This window comes from Rhinopithecus bieti, unplaced genomic scaffold (genome assembly GCF_001698545.2).
Source record: "Rhinopithecus bieti isolate Rb0 unplaced genomic scaffold, ASM169854v2 scaffold_12484, whole genome shotgun sequence".
NCBI lineage: Eukaryota > Metazoa > Chordata > Mammalia > Primates > Cercopithecidae > Rhinopithecus > Rhinopithecus bieti.
The window spans coordinates 666447-694233 of record NW_016807126.1 but is presented as its reverse complement, the minus strand read 5'-3'; the positions used below and the strand labels follow the sequence as shown (position 1 = coordinate 694233).

General features: G+C 41.6%; 1 protein-coding gene across 1 annotated transcript; it reads right to left on the bottom strand.

The window, feature by feature from the left end:
- Positions 1-16874: 16874 nt before the first annotated feature.
- IGFBP1 (insulin like growth factor binding protein 1) lies at positions 16875-22212 on the bottom strand. Its single transcript, XM_017880310.1, has 4 exons — positions 21529-22212; positions 19836-20005; positions 18463-18591; positions 16875-17570 (listed from the first exon to the last, which is right to left on the bottom strand). Exons 1-4 carry the CDS (start codon positions 21947-21949, stop codon positions 17439-17441), a joined length of 852 nt encoding a protein of 283 aa, XP_017735799.1. The 5' UTR covers positions 21950-22212; the 3' UTR covers positions 16875-17438.
- Positions 22213-27787: the final 5575 nt, after the last annotated feature.

Genomic DNA, 27787 nt, shown 5'->3' with positions numbered 1-27787 from the left:
TCTGCTATCTTCCTCAACCAACTTCTGCTCCCTCGGACTTTTGCTTCCACTAACCCCTAAGGTCACGTGTACCCAAGCAACCTGCACACACACACACACACACACACACACACACACACACACACAAACACACAGAAATGAACAAATAAGGGTGGTCTCTTCCATGGGAGTCAAGGCAATGCAGGTGCTACAACAATAGCTTCCTAAGATTCAGTTATCAAATCAGCACACTTTAGGAAAAATAACAATCACCAGTGTTAATGAGGGTGTCCTAATGGGATTCCAGGTTCTCTGCTGTGGCAGCCTGTCTAGAGGGATGTTTCTGATCTGATCAAACTCCTTGAACTAGTCATCCCACTGCAGAAATAAATCCCACAGACATCATCAGAGACGTGCACAGACAGTTAAGTACAAGGGCATTTTACACTGAAATGCATTGGTACAAAGGAATATTATGCCACCACTAAAAATGTTTTTGAATAGGAGTTACAATAAGAAAATGTCTGTGATGGGCTGAAAGAAAAGCAGAATGCAATTATATTGCATACGCACACACATAAAACCAAAATGAAATACATCAAAATATTAACCATGGCTATGTGAGTGTAGATAATGTCCTTGTTTTATTTCTATTTTGATACAGTCTCAATTTCCACAGTGAACATGATTTGTTTCTTTTCATTCAGAAAAACTTGCTGCATTTGTTGTGTCCCTGCCTCTACTTCATGACTGAGCAATGAGCTTACATTTCCATCAGCCCACTGGTCATCTCCAAGAAGTATGGGTGTCTCCTACAGCCCTGACCTCCTGGTCCAGCCACCTTCCCAAACCTTGGAAATTGTCTTGGCTTCTCTCTTTGTCCCACATGCAGGCATAATTCTTTATCCACTTTTTGTATTCTAGAAGGGCACACAGCAGTGAACAAGCCATATAAAATCACTGCCCTTGTAAAGAAAGACAATAAACAAGATTAGTCAGTGGGATAGATAGAGTGCTCAATAGTGTTAAGTGCTATGGGGAAAAAAATAAAGGGAAATGTGAAGTGTCAAGTATTGTTAGTGCAAGGGGTTTTTTTCATCTTCTCTCTCTCTCTTTCCTTCCTTCCTTTCTTCTTTCCTTCCTTTCTTCTTTCCTTCCTTTCTTTCATTTTTAGAGAAGTTAGCCAAGGAAGGCCTCATTCAGAAGGTTACTCTTTTGTTTGTTTTTAATTGACAAATGATTATTTGTACATATCTATGGGGTACAGTGTGCATGTATGTAATGCATGTATACATTGTATAATAAATCAAGTCACGGTAATTAGTATATCCATCATCTCAAACATTTATCATTTCTTTGTGGTGAGAGCATTCAAAATCCTCTCTTAGAACTATTTTGATATATGCACTATTGAGGAACTCTCATGACCTAATCACCCTTAAAGGCCCCACCTCCTACCATCACATTGGCCATTAAGTCTCAACACCCAAATTTTGGCGGGAACACATTCAAGTCATAGCAGTAAGAAATATCCAACAGTTGAAATGAAGAATAAAGCAGATGGAATTTTAAAAAATGATAGAGCTAGGCCAGGCAGAGTGGCACACATCTGTAATCTCAGAATTTTGGGAGGCCAAGGTTGGAAGATTACTTGAGCCTATGAGTTTGAGACAGGCTTGGGCAACATGGTGAGAACCTATCTCTACAAAAAATAAAAATAAAGAGCCAGGCATGATGGTGTACACCTGTGGTCCCAGCTGCTTGGAAGGCTGTTGTGGGAGGATTGTTTGAGCCCACCATGTTTGTGCCACTGCACTCCTGCCTGAGTGACAAAGCAAAACCCTATCTCAAAAAAAAAAAAATGGATACAGCTAAAGGACAATTTAGTAAAGGGGAAGAACAAGTTGAGGAACTCTCTTAGAAGGAAGCAGAGAGAAGAATGACTGGGAAATACAAAAGATCAGTTGAGAGAAATGAAGGACAAAAACAGATATAGGTAACAGAAGTCCTAAAAAATACCTAAAGAAATTACAGAGATAATTTTTGCTAGGATTGAAAAAAAAAGGAAGACTTTATATTGAAAGACCACATAGAATGTAAAAAGAGATAATTTCAAAAGCATTGCTTGGTAAATTATGGTGAAATCTTAAAATAGCAAAGTTTCAGCACAGAAAGAACGTATCACAGACACCACATTTTTTAAAAAGTGACTCTAGACACAAGAAGGTAAGGGAAATAATTTAGAAGCTAGAGTTTTATACCCAGCTAAACTGTATTTAAAAGTGAGGGCATGATCAACTATTCTGAGGCACTGAAAATCCAGGATGTTTGCCACACAAAAGAAGCACATTTAAAATGTTTTTGAGGAAGACCTTCTATAAGAAGGGAACAAATCTTGGAAATGTTGAAGACATGTGTTAAGTGAAAGAGAATAAATAATGTGGTACACCAAATTTCTAGAGGGTACCAAAAACAGCTTATCTAGTAAAAAAAAAAAAAAAAAAAAAAAAAAAAAAAAAAAAACAAAAAAATTAAAAAAAAAAAGCATAGTCAAAAATTTATAAATACAAAGAGACAAAGAGACTAGGATAAACAGAAATAATAAACCAAAGTGACATTAAAAGATTCCACTGTCAATACTAAAAAATTAGTGATCCTTAGGGAAAATGCTGCCCCCAGAGGACAACTGGCAATGTCTGGAGTCATTGTTGGTTTTCACAACTTGACAATGTTACTGGCATCAAGGGGGTCAGGGATGCTGCTAAATGACCTACAATCCACACTAAACCACCACCCCCAAAAGAATTATCCCATCAAATTGCCAATAGTGCCAAGATTGAGAAACCTACATTTAAACAGATGTTAAAATTGACCACTACAAAGACAGATTTCATGGCTAAAAATCATGTATTTTATTACAACAGACAATGATTGAAAGAAAAATGATGGAAAACACATATCAGACAAAAATTATTCAAGACAAAGCTGGTAGTTATTAATATCAGACAAAACCATTTTAAGACAAAGAATATTTTCATAGAGTTAGAAAAAGTTACTACAAAATAATAGGAAGATAAGTTAATCAGGGACATTTAACAATTCTAAGCATGTGTGCACTTAATAAAACATCTTCACACTATTTTAACTAGAATTAAGTTAATTATAGGAAGAAATTTAAATGTTTACCCTGTTTTCATTATTGATGGTTAAAAAGACCAAAATATTCATGGGGATTTAGAAGATCTAACAAGCCTAATCAAAGGAATACATTTAGAGCAATTAAAGAATGTATGTTCCTCTCAAGAACATATAAAGAATTTTAAAATCAATTGCATATTAGATCATAAAGGAAACTTCAAAAATGGAAAGAATAGATGCCGTGTAAACAATATTTTATAACCACAATGTGATTAAATTTTAAATTAATTACAGTGATAATCTTTTTAAATTCCCACATTTTAAAAAATTTAAAAAGCACACAGATAAATAATAATTTAAGGTTAAAGGACTAATCAATACTAAAATTAAAAACTGCAGAAATTTAGAACTGCCTTGAAATTCAAACTCTCTAGATAATGCTAAGGATGATCATGAAAGCAAGCAGGACCTGAGGTTCAAAGGAAAGAGAAGCCTAAAGCCTACATTAGGTGAAGACAGTCTGAAAACTGCTAAGTGATCACCTCAAAGGGTTAGAATCAATCCAAGTAAAAAAGTTCATAAAACTAAGAGTAAAAAGCAATAACAGAGGAAAAAGAAAATGCAATAGAGAAGACCAACAAAACCAAAATTTGCTTCTTTGAAAAATCTAACAAAATAGGCAAAGATTGGAAAGGTTGTCAAGAGGAAAAGTTACCATTATTAACATTATCAGTGAGGAAAGGGATATAGCAGAAAAAGCAGAATAAACAGATTACAAGAAAATATTAGCAAAACTATATATTATCAAATTTGAAAATGTAAACACGGTGTAAAATTTCTTAGAAAATATTATTTTCAAGAATAAATTGAAAGCATAAATATTCCTGTAACTATGGCACATTTGAAGAAATAAACATTCTCACAAAGAAAACACCAAATTATTCAAGTTCTACCAAGTACTTGAGAAACAGGTCATCCAATTCAATAAAAACTTTTTAAGAAGCTGTAAAAGGGAAGACTATACGTCAAGTTATTCTACAAAACCGGTATAACCCCAGAGCCAAAATCAAGCAAAGACAAATACAGGCCTATTTTGCTCATCAATGAAAAACCCCAAGGCAATTATTAATAAAGCAAACTCCACTGTCCCTATTAAAGGTATTTCACTATTTCCAACTTGGGTTTGCTCCAGGTTATAAAATAATTTAATATTAGAAAACATATATATGTCACCTATTAAAGAGAGAGTGATATTTAATGGAAACAGTAAAAGCAGTTTACAAAATTCAACCCAACAAAAACTGTTAATAAATTAAGAATGCAAGGGAACGTCCATTATCTGATGATGTGTATATATTGAAGAACAAAACCCAGCAAGCACCATTGTAAATGGAGAAACATTAGAAACAATCTCTTTAAAATAATAAATCAGGCCGGGCGCAAGCCTGTAATTCCCAGCACTTTTGGGAGGCGAGACGGGCGGATACACGAGGTCAGGAGATCGAGACGCATCCTGGCAAAAACACGGTGAAAACCCCTTCTCTACTAAAAAATACAAAAAAAACTAGCCGGGCGAGGTGGCGGGCACCTGTGGTCCGCCAGCTACGCGGGAGGGCTGAGGGCAGGAGAATGGCATAAACCCGGGAGGCGGAGCTTGCAGTGAGCTGAGATCCGGCCCCCAACCTTGCCAAACTGCAGCCCGGGCGACAGAGCGAGACTCCAATCCTGCAAAAAAAAATAAAATAAAATATAATAATAATAATAATAATAATAAATCAGACGAGTATATTCCCTCTTACCATTTCCATTCAACACAGTATGAGAGAACTGAGCTTGTACAGTAAGACAAAAAAGAGACTTGACAGTTGAAAAATACTGTCACTACTTGCAGATATTTACATGGAAATAATAACAGAATCTACAAATTGTTCTAAATAATAAAAGCATTTAGCAGTATGACCGGGTATAAAAATATGCAAACGTGAATCTTATTTTTATCTACCAGCAACAGCCAACCAACTATAATATGAAAAAAGACTTAATGTAAAATCATCTCTGAGAACATGAAATACCAGCCCCCTTTTCCCTGCCTGGGGCACTCTGAGGTGTGACCCTCCCTATCTTGATGCATTGAGCCCAAGTCACCTTCTGTGGTGTTCAGCGTGGCTTGGCTGGCTTGGCCTTCCCACCTTCTGGGTCCCATTGCCTCATAACCATATTGATTTTTCTAGTATATGTGCTGCCGAAGCGAGCACGCATATTGATTTTTCATGAGAATGTTTCCTAGTAAGTTGCTTCCGTGAGTCTTTCTCTTGGTATCTGCCTTCTGGGGATCTAATCTAAGAAACATATGTACAAGAATATTTTTGCACCACTGTAGACAATTTTTTAAAACCTGAAGATAACCTAGCTCCCATCATCAGAAGCCTGGATAAATAAAGTGTGGTGTATTTTCAAGAGAGAGGACCCTGTAGAAACCTAAATAAATAAACAGCAGGTGCATAAAACAATTAAGAGACTTGTAGCTTTACAGCATCAGTTTAAAAGCCAGTCCTTCAAGATCACTTTCTGCATGGTACACTTTTATGATGTTAAAAACAATAACTAAAATCATCTAAAATAAAAATATATGTTTAAAAAATAGATATAGATAAGATAAAACATACGCAAAGAAAAGCAGTGAGTGATTAATTCCATATAGGTTGTCAGAATTCTGGTTGTTAAGTTGGATGGGTAGTTGATGGGTCCTTATTGCACTATTAAAAAATAGAACAAATAAACAAGAGAGGACCAGATGTGGCTCAATAATGAGAGTGTGTCATAAACCAGTTGTGATCAGCTCTTGCAGTTGATTAGGAAGTGTTCAAAAGAGAATAGGACGGAAGGTGGAGTCAGCAAGTACAGGTGATTCTTTCCAGAGGTTGATTCTCTGTCCCTTGTGTACCCCAATCTGCCTCCTTCTACTTTGATCTTCAGCATTTGCAACATAAATAATTTAACCAACTTCTGTCTAGCTTTCTAGCCTCTTTTATTTTCTTGAATCCCATGACAATCATTGCTTGCAGAGTCTTCTTTCTAAATCTCGACACTGACAGAGTTGCTCCTACTGAAAAATCTTTCTTTTTAACAAATTTATTGAGACAGAATTAACATAAGATTCACCCATGTTATGGCTTTTAGTATAGGTTTAAATGTACAGCCGTCACCACGGGCAAATGTGGAACATTTTCATCACTTCAACAAGAAACTCTGAATTCTTTATCAGTCATCCTCCATCCTCCCTCCCAAGCCCTAAGCAACCATTAATCTACTTTCTGTCTCTATAGATTCCCCTATTCTGCACTTTCCTATAAATGGAATTACAATGTGTAATTGCATATAACTAGCTTCTTTCACTTAGCATGTTTCCAAGGTTCATCCAGGTTGTAGCATTATCAGTTTTTCATTCTTTTTGATGGTTGAATAATATTTCATTGTCTAGATGTACCACAATTGACAAATGTTTATCTATTTGTCCATTGATGGACATTTGATTTATTTCCACCTTTTGGCTATTGTGAATAATGCCTCTATGAACATTTGCATATAAGATTTTGGATGGACATACATATTCATTTATCCTGGGCATATACCTAGAAGTGGCATTTACCCAGGAGTAGAATTGCTGGATCATTTGGTAGCTCTATGTTTAATCATTTGGAAAACTGCCAGACTATTTTTCAAAGCAGTTGCACCATTTTACAATCCCACCAGTACTCTAGGAGTGTTCTCATATATCCAGATCCTCATTAACACTTATTGTTATCAGACTTTTTGGTTCTAGTTATCCTAGTGGATGTGAAGTGATAACTTTGATTTGTACTTCCTTCATGGCTAATAATGCCAAAGACTTTTTCATGTGCTTATAGGCCATTTAATACATCTTCTCTGAAGAAATGTCTGTTCAGAACTTTTGCCTATTTTTAATTGGGCTGTTTGTCTTAATATTGTTGAGTTGTAATTGTTTCTTATGTATTTTAAATGCCAGTCCCTTATGAGATGTATGATTTGCAAATATTTTTGTCTTTCACTTTGCTGATGGTGTCATTTGAAGCACACAAGGCTTAAAGTTGAGGAAGTCCAATTTATCTATGACACTTTTGTTGCTCATGCTGATGGTATCACATCTAAGAATCTTTGCCAATTCAGAGTCTTGAAGACTTACCCTTATGTTTTTTCCTAAGAGTTTTTTTAGTTTTAGGTCTTACATTTAAGTCTTCGATGGATTTTTGAGTTAATTGTTGTTACGGTCTATAGCAGTGGACTAACTTCACTCTTTTGCCTATGGATCATTTGTTAAAAAGATTATTGATTACTTTTGGCATCCTTGTTAAAAATCAGTTAATTATTAATGTATGGGCTTATCAAGGGACTCTCAACTTGTCTATCCTTGTGCCAGCACTACACTATGTTCATTACCATTACTTTGTAGTAATTTTTGAAAACAGAAAGTATGAGTCCTCCTACTTTGTTTTAGTCTTTTCAGAATTGCTTTGGCTTTTCTGGGTTCCTTGCATACACTGTGAATTGTAAAGTCAGATTGTCAAAGAAGTCAGCTGAGATTCTGATAGAGACAACATTTAATTTGCAGATCATTTTGGGGTATGTTGCCATCTTGACAATGTTAAGTCTTCTAATCCATGAACATGAAATATTTTCCCATTTAGTTAGAGCCTTTTTAGTTTCTTTTGGCAGTGTTTTATAGTTTTCAGAATATAAATTTTGCAGTTTTTTTTTTCAATTTATTTCTAAATATTTTAGTCTTTTTGATGTTATGAATAAAATTGATTAATTTTATTTTGAATTGTTTATTGCAAGCATATAGAAGTACAATGGATTTTTTAATCTTGATTTCATATCCTGCAATGGTGTTTTACTCATTTATTAGTTCTAATGGACTTTTAGTATATTCCTTCGGAATTTCTAAATAGCAGATGGTATTATCTTCAAATAGAGATTCTTTTACTTCCTTTCCAATCTGACTGCCATTTATTTATTTTTCTTGCCTAACTAGCCTGAATATATCCTCCAGTACAGGTAGAATAGAAATGGCAAGAGCAGATATCTTTGTCTTGTTCCTGATCTTAGGCAAAAAGCCTATAGTCTTTCATAATGTCAGCTGTGGGTTTTTCCTAGATCTCTTCTATCAGCTTGAGGAAGTTTCCTTTTATTCCTAGTTTGTTGAATATTTTATTATAAAAGGGTATTTTGTTTGTCAATTATTTTCTGCATCTACTGAGATGATCATGTAATTTTTTGGTTTTTATCCTATGATTTATTAATTTTATTAATTAAATTTTAGATGTTAAAATGATTAATATTATTTTAATTAATTAATTTTCAGAAGCTAAAATAACTTTGCACTCCTGGAATAAATTCCACTGATCATGGGATGTATTCCACACTGATCAAGATTCTTTTAATATGTTGCCGTAATCAAGTTGATCACATTTTGTTGAGAATTTGTGTGTCCATACTCATAAGAGATATATGCATGCATGCATAAATGAGATTGGGTAAATACAGGGCAAACCAAGAAGGAACTGCTGCAACAGTCCAGTTGTGACATGGTAAGAGTTCAAATCAGAGTGTAAAAAGACAAAGTAAGAGTCATTAAAGAACAAAATCAGCAAGATTTTGTCTCAGTTTTAGAGTAGAGGGAGACTACAAGGAAACATTAAAGCCAGGGATATACTGGATAATTTTTCACTCTCTCTATAGCCATGATGTGTGGATAATTCTGGATTTGAACACGTTTACCTCGCCCAAAAGTTTGCTAATGTCTGTCCATCTTACTTGCTGTCTTGCAAAACAACACCATACTTCAACATCTTCTCACACAGAAGAAGGGTTGTGCTGTAGACATGAAGTATGGAAGTTTGGAGAAGAAGCTGGTTAGAGGGCCGGGAGTTCAGATTTGACAAGCGGAGTTTCAAGAGAGAGAACAATGACCATGTGGAATATCATGTGGGAAAAAAGAAATTTGAGGTGAGAGTGCAGGACTGCTGAAGGTTAGGTGAAAGCTTTGAGAGTCCAAAGTAGAACACCAATGCAGGAGAAGGTTAGTATGTCCCACTGTGAAGGAGCACTCTTCTTTCAAGGAGAGAACGAGTTTTTTTGTTTGTTTGTTTGTTGTTTGTTTGTTTGTTTGTAGTATTTCAGCTAATGTATGTGTCCTGTAAGCATTTCCTGACATACCATTCTAATAGGACAATAGAGTAATGACACTAATGAGATCTTTCAGACTAAATATTAGTCCTCTATCATCTCTGGACTAGAGTGGCAGTGACTCACAGAAGCTCCCACGTTTTCCAAGATGCCACAGGGGCAGTCTGTATTATTTCTCCTAGATCTCCCAGAGCATCCTGCTCTGTCCTCTTGTCTTACATCTCTGGTGGAAATCCTTTGCGCCAACAGTACGCAGATGAAGGAGGGCCAACCATTTTGTCTAGAAAAGTGGCTCTAACTCCAAGTCACTGTTCTCAGACCAAGCCAGTATCTCTTCATTCTCTTTCCAAGGCCCCTTCCAGATGGAGGGACTAAAGCTGACAGCATCCTTCCTACTCAGCAGTGGTACTCAGCCCCTGAACCATGCTGGGGACACAACTCACATTGTAGTCCCTGTGAATGCCCTATCCTGGAGCCCATAGAACACAACATGAAAGATGCCCCCTGGAGTTGTGCAAAATCTATTGTCTTGGCCAAAGAAGCAGCAAGAGAAAGGCAAGGTGTGAGTGCACATGCTTCCTGTGGAAGCCAAAGAATTATTAAGAGAAGTAGAGCAATGGTTTTCAAAGTAGCCTCGGTAAAGTCTAAAGCTTTCAACCAAAGGCCTTAAGGACAATTGTTAACGTGAGTCTCTGAGTTTCACCATGATTTTTCAAACATTTAGTCAAGTATTCTTAAGTACAATATAACAAGACTTATGAAATTAATTTTATTTTCTAAAATTTTTCTTTCTTCTTGTCATGACATTTTAAAATACCATATATAAATACACATAATTGGTATCTATGTAATGACTGTCTATGAGAAATTCTTTGTTTTCTATTTCTACTGTAAATGTATTTTTCTCATATAACAGTACTGTAACTAAGATAATTTTTATAGAAGGAAGGGAGGGAGACAAGGAAGAAAAGAGAAGAAAGAGGAAATGCCACCACAGCCCTAATGCTCCTACACAAACAAAGCTAAAATCTGAATGTTTTCAGCCTGTGGTTTTCCACTGCAGAACCAATGTAAAACTACTAGCAATCTTACTATAATCTGGATCTTAGCATTATATCTTGGTGATATAGTATTCTTTTTATACATTATTGGATATGATTAGATAACATTTTCTCAAGAATTTTTGCACCTATGTTGATGAGAGATATTGATCTGTAGTTTTAATTTCTTTTAATGTCTCTATCTGGTTTTTGTATTAAGGTAATACTGACCTCATAAAATGAGTTAAGTGTTAATTTGTATCTATTTTGAGAAAGAGATTGTGGAGCGTTGATATGATTTCTCCCTTAAATGTTCGGTAGAATTCACCAGTGAAACAATCTGGGGTTAGTGCTTTATTTTTGGAAAACTAATTATTGATTTAATTTTTAATAAATATCATTCTATGTAGGTATTTATTTCTCCTTGTGTGAGTTTTGGTAGTTTGTGTTCTCAAGGAATTAGTCCATTACATCTATGCTATCAAATTTGTGGGTGTAAGGTTTTCATAGTGTTTCTTTATTATCCTTCTAATGCTCATGGTACTAGAACTGATGGCCTCTCTTTTATTTCTGATGTAGGTAAAATGCATCTTTTATTTTTCTTGGTTAGTCTAGCTACTGGTTTATCAATTTTATTAATGTTTTCAAATAACCATATTTGGTTTCATTGATTTTCTCTATTGTTTTTCCGGTTTGGATTTTATTGATGGTTGCTTTATTTTATTCTTTATGCATGCCTTAGGCTTGAATTGCTCTTCATTCTCTAGTTTCCTAAGGTGGAGGTTTAAATGATTGATTTTAGATCTTTCTTAATTTCTACATGTATTTAGTGCTATAAATTTCCCTGTAAGCACTACTTTAGCTGCATCGCACGGGTTTTGATAAATTGTATTTTAATTTTCATTTAGCTAAAAATAGTTTTTAATTTCCCTTGAGACTTCTTTTTTAACCCATGTGTTACTTAAAATGTATTGTTTAATCTCCAAATATTTTGGGATTTTCTAGCTATCTTTCTTTCTGTTACTGATTTCTAGTTTAATTCCATTGTGATCTGAGAGCAGACATTGTTATTATTTCTATTTTTTTAATGTGTTGAGATGTGTTTTATGGCCCAGGATGTGGTCTATCTTGATGACTATTCCATGCAATCTCGAGAAGAATGTGTATTCTACTGTTGTTGGATGTTGTTGGATTAAGTCATCCAAAGATGTTCATTATATCCTTGATTGATGATGCTGTTGAGTTCAACGATGCCCTTGCTGATTTTCTGCCTGCTAGATCTGTCCATTTTTGATAGAAGGGTGTTGAAGTCTCCAACTATAGTAGCAGATTTATCTATTTCTTTTGCAGTCCTACTTGTTTTAACCTCACATATTTTGATGTTCTGTTATTAGACACACACACATTAAGGGTGATTGTGTCTTCTGGATAATTGACATCTGTTTCATTATGCAATGCCTCGCTTTAATGCTGATAATTGTCTTTGTTCTGAAGTTTTCTTTGTCTGTAATTAACATAGCTAATTCTACTCTTGTAATTAGATTTCGGGTAATATATATTTTTCCATCTCCTTACTCTTAACCTATAGTGTCATTTTATTTTAAGTAGGAATCTTATGAACAACATGTATGTTGATTTTATTTTTCATTTTTTAAAGCACACAGACAACCTCTTTATTTTAGTTGGGACATGTAGTACGTTTAAAGGGAGTACTGATATATTTTGTTAAAGCCAACCACATTTGTAAATGTCTTCTATTCATTGAACTATTATTTGTTCATTTTTCTTCCTCTTTTTCTACCAACTCTGGTTTTAATTGAGCGTTTCATATAATTTAATTTTCTGTCCTCTCTTACATATCGATTGTATTTATTTAGTGGAAATTATAACTGGTTGTGATAGTTAATTTTATGTGTCAACTTGGTTGCACCACAATGACAAAAATGGGGTCAAACATTATTCTGGATGTTTCTGTGAGGGTGTTCTTGGATGAGGTTAACATTTAGATTGGTGGACTTTGAGTAAGACAGATGTCCCTCCGTAATGGGGGTGGGCATCATCCAATCAATTGGAGTCCTAAATAGAACAAAAGACTGACCAAGCAACAAGGAATTCTGCTGGCAAACTGCCTTTGCATTCTAACCGCAGCAGTGGCTCCCTGCTGGGTCTCCAGCCTGCTGACACACCCTGTAGATTTTGGACTTCCCAGCTCCGTAATTGCATGAGCCAATTCTTTAAAATAAATCTCTCTATATTCACATCTCATCAGTTTGGTTTCTCCAGAAAATCCTGACTAATACAGATTTTAGTACCTGGAGTGGTTCTAAAGGAACTCAATCTTTTTTTTTAGATTTCAAAGTATTTATTTATTTGTTTATTTACTTATTTATTTATTATTTCAATAGATTCTGGGGAACAGATGGTGTTCGTTTACATGAATAAGTTCTTTAGTTGTGATTTCTGAGATTTTGGTACACCCATCACCTGAGCCGTGTACCCTGTACCCAATGTGTAGTCTTTTGTCCCTCACTCCCCTCCTGCCCTTTCCCCTGTGTTCCCAAAGTCCATTGTATCATTTTTATGCCTTTGTGTCCTCATAGCTTAGCTCCCACTTATGAGTGAGAACATACAATATTTGGTTTTCCATTCCTGAGTTACTTCACTTATAATAATGGTCTCCAATTTTATCTAAGTTATAGCAGCACAATGCGCAATTGCAAAAATAGGGAACCAGCCCAAATGATGAGTCTGAGTGCTGAGTTTACAGCCCTTCAATCAACAAGTAGATAAAGAAAATGTGGTATATGTATGCCATGAAATACTGCTCAATAACAAAAAGGGATGAAATAATGGCATTTGCAGGAACTCAATCTTTTTTTTATACTTTATGGTCTAGGGTACATGTGTACAACGTGCAGGTTTGTTACGTATGTATACATGTGCCATATTGGTGTGCTGCACCCATTAACTCGTCATTTACATTAGGTATATCTCCTAATGCTATCCCTCCCCACTCCCCGCACCCCACAACAGGCCCCAGTGTGTGATGTTCCCCTTCCTGTGTCCAAGTGTTCTCATTGTTCAATTCCCACCTATGAGTGAGAACATGTGGTGTTTGGTTTTCTGTCCTTGTGATAGTTTGCTGAGAATGATGGTTTCCAGCTGCATCCATGTCCCTACAAAGGACATGAAATCATCCTTCTTTATGGCTGCATAGTATTCCATGGTGTATATGTGCCACATTTTCTTAATCCAGTCTGTCATTGATGGACATTTGGGTTGGTTCCAAGTCTTTGCTATTGTGAATAGTGCTGCAATACACATACATGTGCATGTGTCTTTATAGCAGCATGATTTATAATCCTTTGGGTATATACCCAGTAATGGGATAGCTGGGTCAAATGATATTTATAAGGAACTCAATCTTAAGGGTGAGTTTTCTGAATTGGTTCTGGGATTTCTGGAATTGGCTACCTATTTTGATTATATTTAAAGACACTAATAACTATATTTCCAGTAATAAAGAGAATACTGATAGTCCACGGCATAATGTTGCAGCAGAGATACACAAAATATTACCATTGGATATTCTCAAATGCTTGTAAGAGGCAAGGATCTGGGTGACTATGTATATAGTATCTTCAAACATTTTTGTCTAACAAACAAGTGTAATGACATTGGCTGGTTGTTTCTAATTAAGCTGGATAAAGTGGGGAAAGAAAAGGAGGAGCTCAGGGATTCAAATTCCCAGCTCAAGCACTATATAAATGACCTGAAAGCTTAGATATCTACTCGGAAGGAGTCCCTTGTCTCCTGTAGCTCCACGACCAGGACTGGCGAAAACGAAACCCTGTGAGTGACTGACTTACAACAAAAATTGAATTGCCAGCCTCCACTTTTAAAGTGCTTTCTGTTAAAGTGAGGGCATTGATAGGGAAAGAATGGGATCCTGAAAGTTGGAATAGAGACGTATGGGAAGATCCTGATAAAGGTGGAAACATAGAGACACTAATTTCTGCTGAGTTTTCTTTTCCAGTAGAAGCAGACTCTCCACCCCCATCTGAAGGGATAAACTTTGTGTTGCCTGAGGATACTGTAATGGCCTCCCCTGAGGCAGTTGCCATGCAAGACAATATTGCTTCTCCTCAGGACTCACCCCTACCACCCTTCTTTGGTTCTAGACCAGGTTCCATAACCCCTAAAAGTACAAAATGTAACCCACGAGGAGGCACACCACATTCCTAAAGAACTACTTGAGTTTTCTAATATATATAGATAGAAATGCAGGGAATATGTGTTGGAATTGATATTAGAAGTGTGGGGTAATAGTGAAAGGAACAAAAAGTTGGATCAGGCTGAATTTATTGATATAGGCTTACTAAGCAGAGATTCTGTGTTTAAGGTTGCAATTCAGGAAGCTAGAAACGGCTCCAACAGTTTATTTAGTTACTTGGCTGAAACATAGACCAAAAGGTAGCATAGACCAAAAGATCTTGAACTGCAAGATCTGCCTTGATTTATAGTAGAAATGAACTCAAAGGCTTAGGGACACTAGAAGGAATGTCTAAGGAATTGAATTAGAAAGAATTTGTTATTTAAGACCTTCTTACCCACCATGGGCAGGTCCAAACGGCACACCTTGTACCTTGACCATGAAGAATACATTTGTGAGGGGAGCCTCAGCATAGTAGAAGAGCTCTGGCATTGCTCTTCTGTGTAGGCCAGACCGTACAGTGGGAACCACAGCTGATGAATTGGGAAACATAAATGCAATGGAAGTAATGAGATCCCAAGGGTGGCAGAGACCAAGTGGAGGCACTCAACCAACAAAGGCAAGGTAGGTGCAGTTACTCTAACAGACAGCAGAGCCAAGGCAGCACTCAGAATAGTCAGGCTCCTGTGGATCTATAGTGTTGGCTACTTGATCATGACATTCCTAGAAGTGAAACTGATAGGAAACCTACTAAATTGCTATTGACTTATATAAGCAGGAAAGTTCAAGGACAAGTGAACAAAAATCTAATTTGAATCATAAAAGCAGAGGGTCTTGGCATCTCAGTCAATTCTCAGGCCAGTTTATAGACCCAGAACCCCTGGAATGAAGGGGAGGCTGGGCCTCCTTGAGAAATGACCCCAGTACACTGTTGCAAATATTTCTCCCAGTCTTCTCCAAAGGGACCTAGAGGCTTTCACCAGGGCAATTGTGGATTGAGGGAAAGGAAGTAATCAGACCTTTCAGGAACTACAGGGTACTGGCTCTGAACTGACACTGATCAGTTCAGAAACAATATTGCATTCCCAGAGAGATGGCAGAAATTAGTGCCACCATCAAGGACTTGAAAGATGCAGGAGTGGTAATTCTCACCACAACCCCATTGAACTCTGCTATTTGGCCTGTGCAGAAGACAGAAGGATCTTGGAGAATAACAGTGAATTATTATAAGCTTAATGGAGTGGTGACTCCAATTGCAGCTGCTGTGCCAGATGTGGTTTCATTACCTGAGCAAATGAACAGACCTCCTGGTCCTGGGCTGCAGCTATCAGTCTGTCCCTGTCCCACATCAGTCTGGCTGCTCCTCTTGATGAGTCTGAGTGCTGAGTTTACAGACCAGCCCTATGGGCATGGCAGAGAGGATGGCAGCCTGGCAGCTGTGGGGTTGTAGGGTTAAACGGGAGACCCAAGATAGGGAGCTGGAGCTCCAGGAAAAATCAGAATGTCAGGGAGGCCTCCAGCCCCACAGATGAGAGAAGCAGCCTCCAAGAGGTGGCCTGGGGCAAGGAGAAGTGTGGGCTTTCCCCCCGACAAAGAGCAGGGGGAGTCCAGGAGACAGGGCTGGAGGCAGCCAACAGACCAGGACGGAATCCCCTGGGATGCGCAAGGTGCCAGGAAAGATGTGGAGGGATGTGGAGGGGAGGAAAGCAGCAATCAATAGGGTGCTCAAGAATTAGGAGGGGTAGCGTTGGGCACACCAAGCAGGGCACAGTGTTAAGGAAGAAGAGCTCTGAGGAGCAGAAAAGAGAGCTGCAATCAGGGTTCAGTCATGGAAACAGAAGTGACAAAAGGATGCTGGGAGCCCTGTGGAAGAAGGAGGCTAGCAGGAAGGGAGGGCAAGCAAGGGAAAGGCTAGGGAGCAAAACAAGGAAGCACTCTGTCTTGTGTTTAAGAGGAAAGAAACCATGTTCCTATTTATAAGTTGAATGGAAGGGACAAACCAAACCAAGAGGAAGAGGCTAAGGACCCTGGGGAGGTTGGGGACTAATGGAGAGGTGGGACACAGGAATGCCCAGCCTGCCGGGGCAGAGGAGGAAGGTCCCAATGCCACTGGGAAGTGGAAACCCTGCGGCAGCCGGGGCAAGATCTAGGGTAATTGGGACAAGGGGCTCTGCGGACCCAAAACACCATCTTGATATCACAAAAGCACAAAATGTATAAGGAAGGTGAGGGTGAAGGACAAAGGGATTTCAGAAACAAAGATAATACCACTAAATAAACATCCACAGACATAACAGTATTTCCATGCAGAATATTTATTGTAAATATTTCCATTATAGACACGTGTTTAACAACATATCCAGTGTACATTTTAACCGGTGGCAACATCACCACAGGTTTTGATTACATAATCAACACTTTAACTTTTCCTACACATGTATATCAAGTGTGAATGGTGGAATATACAAGTTAACCGTCCTGCATTAAACTACCTGAAAAATGACTCCCTCTTACTTCATTTTGCATTTTCTAGGCAGTATTTTCCATGCTCTTTAAAACAGATGCAGGAGCTTTGGAAGAGCAGAAATGCAATTACTTACATACAATATGATGAGAAGTGTTTCATGATATACAAGTTGACATAGTACAAGTTATTAACATAGTACAAGTTTTTACTGTGTAGAAAAAATAAACTTACAGTGAATAAATAAACTAACAGCTTTATGTATCAAGTCATATATGGAGTATAAAAAGTAGTTTTATATATATACATATACATATATATAAGTGTGTGTGTTCTACAGTATAAATATACTATATACTTAAATATTTCACGTGACAGAACATTATTTCATCTGTTTTCAGTTTTGTACATTAAAATACGTCTGGCAGTTGGGGTCTCCCCTGATCTCTGGAGACCCTGGGATCCTCTTCCCATTCCAAGGGTAGACGCACCAGCAGAGCCTCTCCTCTCCAGCCAGGGATGTCTCACACTGCAAAGACAAGACCAAGGTCAAGATCAGCAGATGACAAGCTGACGGGAATGTAGAGCCATAGCTGGTCCTTTTTTCAGTGCAGCCAAGCACTGCAGAGCCAAGCCAATAGTCCTGGCTGTGAAACCAGCTGCCAATGATGCCAGCAAATCTCACACCCTCCTGGTTCTCATGATAAAATAGAGACAGTGACTGAGTGGCACATGCAATAATGACTTCTCACGTGTGTTAAACAGCGCAGCGTGTGCACAGCTGTCTGCTTCATAGCTCAATGTCAGGGGAGCCCAACCCAGAGGGAACATGTCTCATGTGTACCCCACTGTTCATTGCCTGTGAAGCAGGGCCTAGTCCTCAGTTTCTCTCAATAAAATCTACAGAACCTGTACTTCACTGAGGCCTGAAACTCAACATGAAATCTTGGTCTGTTTGATTTCATTTATTATCTGGCAAGCCACAAAAATGTTGTTGTGTTTTATTAGACAATTCAGAGAGAAAACAGTGATAAAGCTGTACAAATAGATACTTGCTTTTCTATGTTAAGTATGTTCCCTTACTCTTTTGTATAAGTGAGGAACCTGAGATCCAAGCATTATGGAGCCTAGGAAAGTCTTCCATAGCTATTGGCTTGCTGAGTGATGGAGCTCAGGCTTAGCCCCAGGGCCCCTGGTCCAGTACAGGTTTTCCTCCTCTGGCGGTGACACATTGACCTGTTCAATAGGCTATCTTTGCCTAGATGTTCCAGGTTCCCAGAGGGGTGGATCTGGCTCAAGACAACCAGTTCTGGTGTCTACTTTGGAGGGGACATTCTTTGCCATGAATGACCATGGCTTGGCAGGAATATAGGGCAGGAGTCCCTTTCACCCTGACGACACACACTGGCAAGGCCACCTACCTGTCTGCTGTGATAAAATCCATTCTTGTTGCAGTTTGGCAGGTAAAATTTGGAAATTTCTTCTCCTGATGTCTCCTGTGCCTTGGATAAACTCTCTACAACTCTGTAGAGTTCTATTCGGCAGGGCTCCTAAGAGAATAACTTTACATTAGGATATCTAACAAGACACAGTGAATTATCAGCTTAGACAATGACAGATGGAAGAGGTTTTGTAGAAGCAGGAGTGGCCCTATGATCTGGCCATGGGGACCTGCGACTAGGTGTCACGTGATGTGCTCCTGCTGGGCCTCTTTTTCCCACCTGTGGTTAGTCTGTCTTGAGTTGTTCAGATAAAGAACAAGAACACCATTCTCTCCCTCACCAAGCACTCTCTCAACACCTGCACAGAGACATCCCCAGGCAAGAACCTCACCAACACCACAAAACTCTTCCCAACTCCTCCTGCCACCTACTGAATACTTTTGGCACCTGCTGTCTGGTTAGAAGAAGAGTGGGCATAGCTCTTAATTAAGAATTTAGCAGAAGAGATTTCTAGATTTTGAATAACTTTCCTCTGCAATCTACAAGGTTATTTTACATAAACTAAATCAAATGAGGATTAAGGCATTCATTTGGATAATTTAAGAATTAACTTTCCTCCATTTATCATTATTCTCAGATTAAATTCCAAAGTGTTGAGAAAATGGTTTAATCCTCCCTTTTTCTGGGTGGGCATGTTTGTGGAAGTAATTTTTTTTCTCAAATCAAGTCACTCCGACTTTGATTCTCTGTCGCCCTCAAGTGGTAGAATTCAAAACAGACATTAATTAAGATAATGGGGAGTTGATGTTTGGGAAGATGAAAATTCTGAAGGTAGATATTGGTGGTGGTTGCAGAATAACGTGCATTACTTATTGTTACTTAATGCCACAGAAATCTATGCTTTAAAATAGTTAATGATGTATATTACTTAATGCCATAGAAACCTATGCTTCAAAATAGTTAAAACAGTAAATTTTATGTCTATTTTATGACAATTGTTTAAAGGGAAGCAAATGATACAATGGAGGTGAAAGCAGTCAGGGCCTTGTACTACGTTTTGGAATAATGTAATTCAATGTTCTGACACCCTTATTGAGAGGAGTTCAGAGACATGAAGTAACCTATTATCAGGAACTACATTTTCTTTGCATCCAGTAGGCATCTCTCCTGAAAGTCCTTGTGTTCACAGCTTGAGAAAGTTTAGCTGAGAAATGGCCACTAGGTTTGGGGGGAAAGCATTTCTTTCCAGGACATCAGGACCAGGAAGGAGTGGACCAGGTCTGCTTGTCACAGCTGACTCAAGCTACAGCCTCTGACAGGAGAGTTCCCACCACCCACCTGCTGGGCCTCACCTTCCATTTTTTGATGTTGGTGACATGGAGAGCCTTTGAACCATCATAGGTACTGATGGCATCCCAAAGAATGGAATGATCCTCTTCAGAAGGGGCCATCAGATGGAAATTATCCAGGAGCTCCTCCTCAGTTATCTCTGTGCTCTCTGGGCTTTCAGGGCTCCCTGCCTCTGGAAAGGAAACATTGCAGACCCCATGAGCCCTCTCAAAGCATCTGTACCTCTGGGCCCCCACAAGATCACTTCCTTCCCTCAAAACCAGTCTGGATCATGAGGATGGCCACATTCCTTAACCCGATTTTCACTGACTCTCACCGTAAAGGACCTTGTCATGGTTTCCAGGAAGAGGAATGACAACAGCAATGCCAGCTCTGTTCCTGACAATAGTAAGTTTTGGGGACTGGCAAGGATGCCCCACGTTTCTGCTTTTAAAGCAGCAGAGGAGCAGAGCAACAAACGCATTTGCTGAGGCTGAGAACAACCCTAAAGAAGCCAGGATTAGAGTTCAATTCCTAACTGCATTAGTGGGGAGCCTTGTAACCTCAGCTTCCCCATCCTTAAAATGGGGATTTTACTAATATCCCTGAATGAATGGTACAGTTCATCTAGAAGAGGAGTCTAGAATGCAGCTCTCCTGACCCAAAGTACTACCCTCTTCTATTTTGGGACCCCTGCCTTCCCACATCCTAAGGGACTTCTCTGCAACAACGCCAACCCACCCTCGTGCCAAGAGGATCTTGCAGATAGAGTCCAAAGGTGCATGAACAGAATCAGAAAACCAGCTATAAGGGACCCCCTGTGGAAATTCCTCTCCTTGAGGATCAGTGAGAGGACTCCCTTTCATTTCCTCTAAAGGGCAGAGAATCGCAGGAAAACCCTGTTCCCTCCTTGGAAGGGTCACTGACTCTCACACACTCACTCTAACACCCTATCAGGGTATGGAAGTCCTGATTCCTCCCAGAATGGCACAGGACGTGCAAGCAGCCCAGATGAGGAGATAGGGGCTGGAGTAGAGAAAGAGGCATTTCCTCCACTTCCCGCTACAAACAAATGCCTGCTTAAATCCAGGAAAGAACCTGATTGTCATGTTCTTAGGGGGCAACATACACATCAAACATTGTTTTTCTATGGCAATGAATGGAAGTGAAGCTTTTAGCCTCAACTCTCACATTATGTTCTGTAAACATCTGGGTAGCACATACTGTATCCAGGACGTATATTACAAAGGACATTCCAAACACCTCCTGGGGAGGCCAGCAGGAGGGATTCCCTTCTTAGGCCTTCCCGGATGCTCCAGCCACTGGGTCTGCCCACGTGCTGGCAAGGAGACTGGTGGGGGACCCAGGGTGGCAGCCCAACCGCGGAGGCAGCCCCACCGCCTCCCTCTACTCTTGCTGTCTGGGTATCTAAAGATCACTGGGCTACGAGGGCCAAGTGCAAGCTTCCTCCTTGAGTCTCCACTAAGCTATGTGTGCCCTGGAACATCTTCCTTCTTTTCCCAGGGCACGTCCTGCCAAGACCATGCAATGATCGGTCTCCACTCCAAGCTCCTTCCCCAACTACGTGCTCTAGTTTCAAGCTCTAATTGTGGACAAGCCCCTGCCCGGCTCCAGCCCCACCCAGTAGTTAGGGGAGTGGGGACCGCAGGTGCCGGTGGGCAAGGAGGTACTGGGGCAGGGGCGGGACTGTGGTACCTGCAGCCTCGGTATTGGGAGCGGAGGCGTCAGACTCCTGCACGCAGGCGCCTTGGCCGCGGGTGAGGGCGTGCAGGGGTTGCTGCTCCCCCGGCAGAGCGCGGCAACTGAGTCCCCGGGCGCAGCGTGCAGTGGCCACGCCGCACGCGGCGCCCAGAGGCAGGGCGCACATCGGGCAGCACCCGCAGCCGGCGGACCGGGTGACCTCCGAGCACGAGGCGGGCACCGGCGGGCAGAGAGCGAGCTTCTCGGGGGAGCAGGGCGCGCACTGCCACGGAGCGCCGGCTGTCACGCCGACCTGGACAGTCAGCAGGAACAGTACCAGCCAGACGCGAGCAACGGGGACCTCTGACATCTCCAAGCGCGGGCAGCAGACAGGAGCCGAGGCTCTCTGGGCTGGTGGCGGCGGGCGGTGGCCCATACTCTGGACAAGTGACAGTGGAGCGGTGGCCAGTGCTCTCTGGGCGGGTGGCGGCGGCGCGGCGGCAGATGCTCGCTGGATGGGATGGCGGTGGCCGATGCTCGCTGGACACAGCGCGCGCCTTATAAAGGGCACAGGCCGCGCCACTTGCACCAGGAGGTTAATGATTGGCAGCGCGGCACGCTAGGAGCTGAGTGTTCAAAATAAGTTTGTTTTGCTAGTGCGCCCAAGGCCCTACGCAAACCGCAGGTGGGAGGAGGGTAAACGGTTTTGATTTCATACTGTTTGTCCTGTTGTTAGGGGGTTCAGGCCCTGAGTTAAAGTCCAGTTCTAACAAGTGCTCAGCTGGGAGGGGGATGGCGTTTGTTTTGTTAAAACGACAGCCCAGGCCCAGCTGGTCAGGCTCTTTAATTGACACAGAAAAAGCCCTAGAGATCTCCTGCAAAGCGTCTCCTGCAAAAATCAAAAACTCCTGGGTAACACCAGCCCACCCAGCAGTTCTCAAATGCAGAAACCAAGGTCCCGCGTGAGGAAAGGCGAGATGGGGTTAGAATCCGGGTCTCTGCAAGCCCTAGCAGGTTATCTGTGGAAAAGCCCAGAATTGCTTCTCTTTCTGCAGGAAAAAGCCTCCAACCTGCAAAAAAACAAAAACAACCCAAAACAAAAAAACACAGTTCATCCTAGGGCTCTGCCAAGCTCCCCAATCTCTACCTCCAAGAGCCTTTCTCCTCTTTGGAGGGGCAGTTAATAAGGTCTAACAAGGCCTTGTCAGCAGTGGAGCCAGGATCCCAGGGCACCTGTGACTTTCAGGCACAGGCCAGACATTTATCAGTAGCAAATGCAATGGTTTTCTCTTTAGTTAAAATTCTCATTTATTGGATATTCCCTTTCACAGGAAAGAAGTCACAAGAAAAAAATCCTTCAGAGAAAGTTAGAATCACGCTTATCTCCAGGAGTTGCAGGCTCTCCCCGTGACTCCCTCCATGGCCTTCCAGGGGAGAGCTGTGATCAGGGAGCATGCCACGCTCTAGGCCTGCCCCTTGGCCTCTCCTGTGATCCCCAAACCCCACATTTTCCCACCGACCTGGCACCATCTTTGCCTCCCATTCCAGGCACAGGCTCTGGGCTACCCTACCTCCAGGCCTGGGTCTCCTGTTGCCCCTTCAGATCCTTTAGGAGTGGTGTTGCCAAACTGGGAAATTGGAGGTGGCTTGTCCAGCCCCTTGCTTTATAGAGGAGAACACTGAGGCCAGAGAAGGAAGGATATTGCCAGGTCAAAGTCACAGAGGCTATAATAGTGCATCCTGAACTAGAATTCACTTTTCTGATGCCCACACAGTCCTGCTTACCGTAAGCAAGCCCTAAGTAACTGCCTTTCTCTGTAATCTGGCTAAAACACTCTAAAATAGTAGAGCACTGCTGAATCACCTCAAGCGACAGTCATTCTTACATTCAAGGAAATGACCCCTGCTGTGCCCTTCAGGAAATGTAAGGGCAGGTGAAAATAATAACTGTCCTGAAATTCTGAAGCTGGAGCTAGACCGGTCTGCTCTAACAATGCCACCCTCAGCTGTTTATCCTACAGATGATGAGACAGACGTGAGAGATCATTTTAAACTTACGTGAAAAAATACACGAGCCAATCCCTATCCTGAAGCCACAGTGCAAACAACCTAAATGCCCATCTCTAGGTGCTGGATACATAAATCCTGGGGCATCCTTCCACTGTAAGATAGAGAGCTACCAACAAGAAGGAGCAATTCTGATTTTCTGATAGGGAAAAATCTCTAAAATTTAAGTAAAGTGATTCAAAAGTAAAATCTCCTAGCTAAGTACAAATAAGAAAGTACAGAGTGTGGTACTGTTTATGTACAATAAAAGTAAGATGAATGTACACAACTGATTCTACACTTATTGGATGTTTTGGGAGGAATACATACATTGATAGCAATGCCTTCTTGTGGGTGGTGGTGAAAAATGTGACTGAGGGACAGACTGGTTTTCCTTGCATACCCTTTCTTAACCTTCTGAATTTGTAGATATACTTACACTGTCTATTACACTATCAATCTAAAGAATAACCAAGGAGCCGGGCGCAGTAGCTCACGCCTATAATCCCAACAGTTTGGGAGGCCGAGGTGGGCAGATCACCAGAGATCAGGAATTCGAGACCAGACTGACCAAGATGGCAAAACCCCATCTCTACTAAAAATATAAAAATTACCCGGGCGTGGCGGCAGGCACCTGTAATCCCAGCTACCCAGGAGGCTGAGGCAGGAGAATCGCTTAAACTCAGGAGGAAGAGGTTGCAGAGAGCCAAGATCTCCAGCTTGGGAGATAAGAGCGAGACTCCGACTCAAAAAATAAAAATAAAAAAATAACCGAGTTGAAATCAATTGATGACCTCCTTTTCTCACCACTTTCCTGTTTCTGTGGCCTCCGGGAAGTGACTTGGATTTGCCAAGCTGGCTTTTGTTCTACCTCTAAAGTCTCCAAAGAGTGATGGCCCCAGCATCTCCTGCAAAAATCAAAATAAGGTCAGTGAGGTCATGGCAGTTGGAAGTTTATGATTATTTGTCATTATTTCTTTACAGAGCAGAGTTTGGCATTTGGTAAAGGAACTGACCGACAGTTTTGAATTTTTTTGACATTTTTAGGGTAGATCCCTAAGCAATTTGATTTCCAGAAGAAGAATGTGTGCTCTGGATTTTCTCTCTGAGTTCCTCAGTTTGCAATCCGTGCCCACACCTGAAATGTTTTCTTAATGAAACACATGAAAGAGGCAATTCTTTGGTAAATATCTGGAGGCCACCTGCTGCGTGCCGGGCAGTGTACTCGGCCCTGGATTGTTGTGCACTTGCTCAGCATTCGTCCCACCCATCCTCCCTGAGGTCTTACTTCTCCTGCATGTAGTGAAAATTCGTCCCCTCAAGGATCGATTTCCCAAATGTTTTCCTTGCTTGCTTCATAGCAACAGCAAACCAAACAGCCCCCAAATCGAGACAGAGCTTTCCTCCTACTCCTGACCCTCTGTCAACACAGATGGAGCCAGGCCCCTCCCTACAGGCCTGTGTAAGCCGTCTGTCTATCCGTCCATCCTGTGTGGGAGTGAGCAGCCCTGCCCTGGCAGGTCAGAGTCACAGCTGATGATGTGACTGCTCACACAGCCATTTCTGGGAACATTCGTGAATCCCCAAGCCCCACTGCCCCCTGGCAGGGGTCACAGCCTGGCCTGCCTTTCTCTGTAATCTTTGGTGCTCCCAGTGCTGACTCATGGCTGATTGGGGAGGCTGGGGAAGCCTGACCCTAACCCCATGACTTTGGTCTTGCTGTTCTTAGTGCCTGAACTTCCATCACCCTGTTATGCTCATCAAGTCCATGGTCTCTTCCATCCATTCCGGAAACTCTTTCTTGCAGGAATCTATCCTGACAGCCCCCACCTCCTACAGCTGCCCCCTCAGAATGAATTGCTCTTCCTTCCAGCTTCTCCATCTCAAGCTCCCAAGCTTCTGTCTGCATTCTTTTCCTCACCCAACAGTGACCGCAGTGGAGTGGAGGAGAGGTACTCTTCCAATGTGGGGCAGGTACTGAGCTAGGTGTGAGGGAAAGGGGTGATGGAATGCCCTACACTGAGCCACAGTCTTGCCCCCATCTAGCAAAAGGATGGTCTGTCAAGGGCGGGCTACTTACAACCTACCTAGGATAAGTGAGGTGGGAAGAGATAGTAGATCTATTTGTGTCTGGGTATGTCTCCATAAGCTGCTGGCCATGGCTGGTCTTGGAGGGTAAGTGGCCTTCCCCCAAGCAGCAAAGGAATGGGGTGTTCAATGTGGGAGAATAGATATGATGGTGGAGTGACGGCAGACAGCTGGGAAGAGTGCAGTGTGTTCAGGGAAGAGCCAGTAGTTCTACCTGCTGGGAGCTGGAATAACAGGCAGGGAGTGGCAGGGGAGCAGGCACGAAGAGGCCTGGAGGCTGTGCAAAGGGGTTTAGACTCCTCATTAAGGCAGCAGGCCACCACCACAGGGGTATAAGCTAGCTAAGAGAGTGGACATCCTTAGAAAGGAAGTTCTGAGTCAGGCACAGTGGCTCCTGCCTATGATTCCAACACTGAGAGGCTGACATGGGAGAATCATTTGAGATCAGGGATTTGAGACCAGCCTGAGTAACAAAGCATGACCCCGTCTCTGTGAAAATAAAAATAATTAGCCAGGCATGGTGGTGCATGACTGTAGTCCCAGCTACTCAGGAGGCTGAGGTGAGAGGATCATGTGAGCCCAGGAGTTTGAGGCTACAGTAAGCTATGATCACACCACTGCACTCCAGCCTCGGTGGCAGAGTGAGACCCTGTCTCAAGAAAAAAAAAGAGAGAGGAGAGAATGAAAGGAAGAAAGAATTGAATAAAAGAAGGAAGGAGAGAGAAAGAGGAAGGAAGGAAGGAAGGAGGGAGAGGAGGGAGGGACGGGAGGGGGAGGGAGGGGAGCAGGAAGGAAGGAAGGAAGAAGAGAGAGGGAGGGAAGGAAGGAAGGAGGAGGAAGGAAGGAAGGAAGGAAGGAAGGAAGGAAGGTAGGTTGGTTCTGGAAGATCACCAGGGAGGGAGCTGGCACCTGGGGACCCCTCATTTCTGCACCCCTTCCAAGCACGAGCCAGACACCCAGACAGAAGCTGAGGATCGGCCATGAAGGAGGCAGAGACCCACCCTCAAAGGTGTAGAGGGGGAAAAATAGTAAACAAATACTTTAACAAATGCACTGCAGCTTATGATTAATGCATGAAAGAAAGAAAAGAGCATCAGGAAGGGGACTATGGAACGATGCTTCAGATGGGATGGCCCACATAGCGACCAAAACTGGTGAGAGGAAGAGTTAGAGACAGATAAGAAAAGCCAGAGAGCCATATATAAGGTCCATGCCTTGGCTATAGGCCCCTCGGACTCCCTGGAGCCACCTGCATAACCGTGTGCCTCTTTGGGAGTCATCATTGACTCTAAGGGGCCTTTGGCCACCCAAAGGTTGAGGACCATTCAGGGCTCAGTTATATCTTCATGGCACTATTCCTTCCTCCTATGACCCCTTCTACATCCCTGAGGACCCACCATAAATGTCCTTGCCCCTGCACAGCCTGACTTCAGTGGCCCCCTGTGCATTCCTGATACTTAATGTCACATTGGGTTATACTCATGCTGAAGAGCTAAAATAAATGCTTATCTATGTGTGTGTGTGTATGTGTGTGTGTGTGTGTCTCACCTGGCTTAGTGAACAGGGGACAAGCACATAGATGTCCCTCGGTCCAGCACCACACAGGCACCAATAGTTGCCCCATGCCCATTTGATAAAGAACTATGAATCCAATTTCACAGGGCACTGGAATCAGAGCTCCAGAGCAGGGAGGGGCGGGGGAGCTAGTGTTTCATAAACGTTTACTGTACTGGGCATACCTCATGCCAAGCCACACATGCCAAAGTTGCCAGTAGGTCTCATCACCACCAGCTGGAGGTGAAGCCCCTTCTTCACCCAAATCAAAGCCTTTACCCTTCCTGCCATACCATACAGGCATTTTATATAGGCTAGGACCAAAAGTGTCTGTATGTGCAGGGGCAACTGGGAGCATATTTTGGGAGGCAGGGATGAACAGTGGTTTGGGGTAAGTGTGGAAAGCTTTTAGTGCTAGACATGGAATTTGTATTAAATCAACTGAGCAAAAAAAAGGTGTTAAATCAGGGACCAGGAGACCACCTGCCTCATTGCAAATTCTCTGTGCTGCAAAGAAAAGGAAACCACTATCAGTGATTCAGAAAAGGTGAGAGACACATAATCATAGCAGTCCCATTGTGTCACT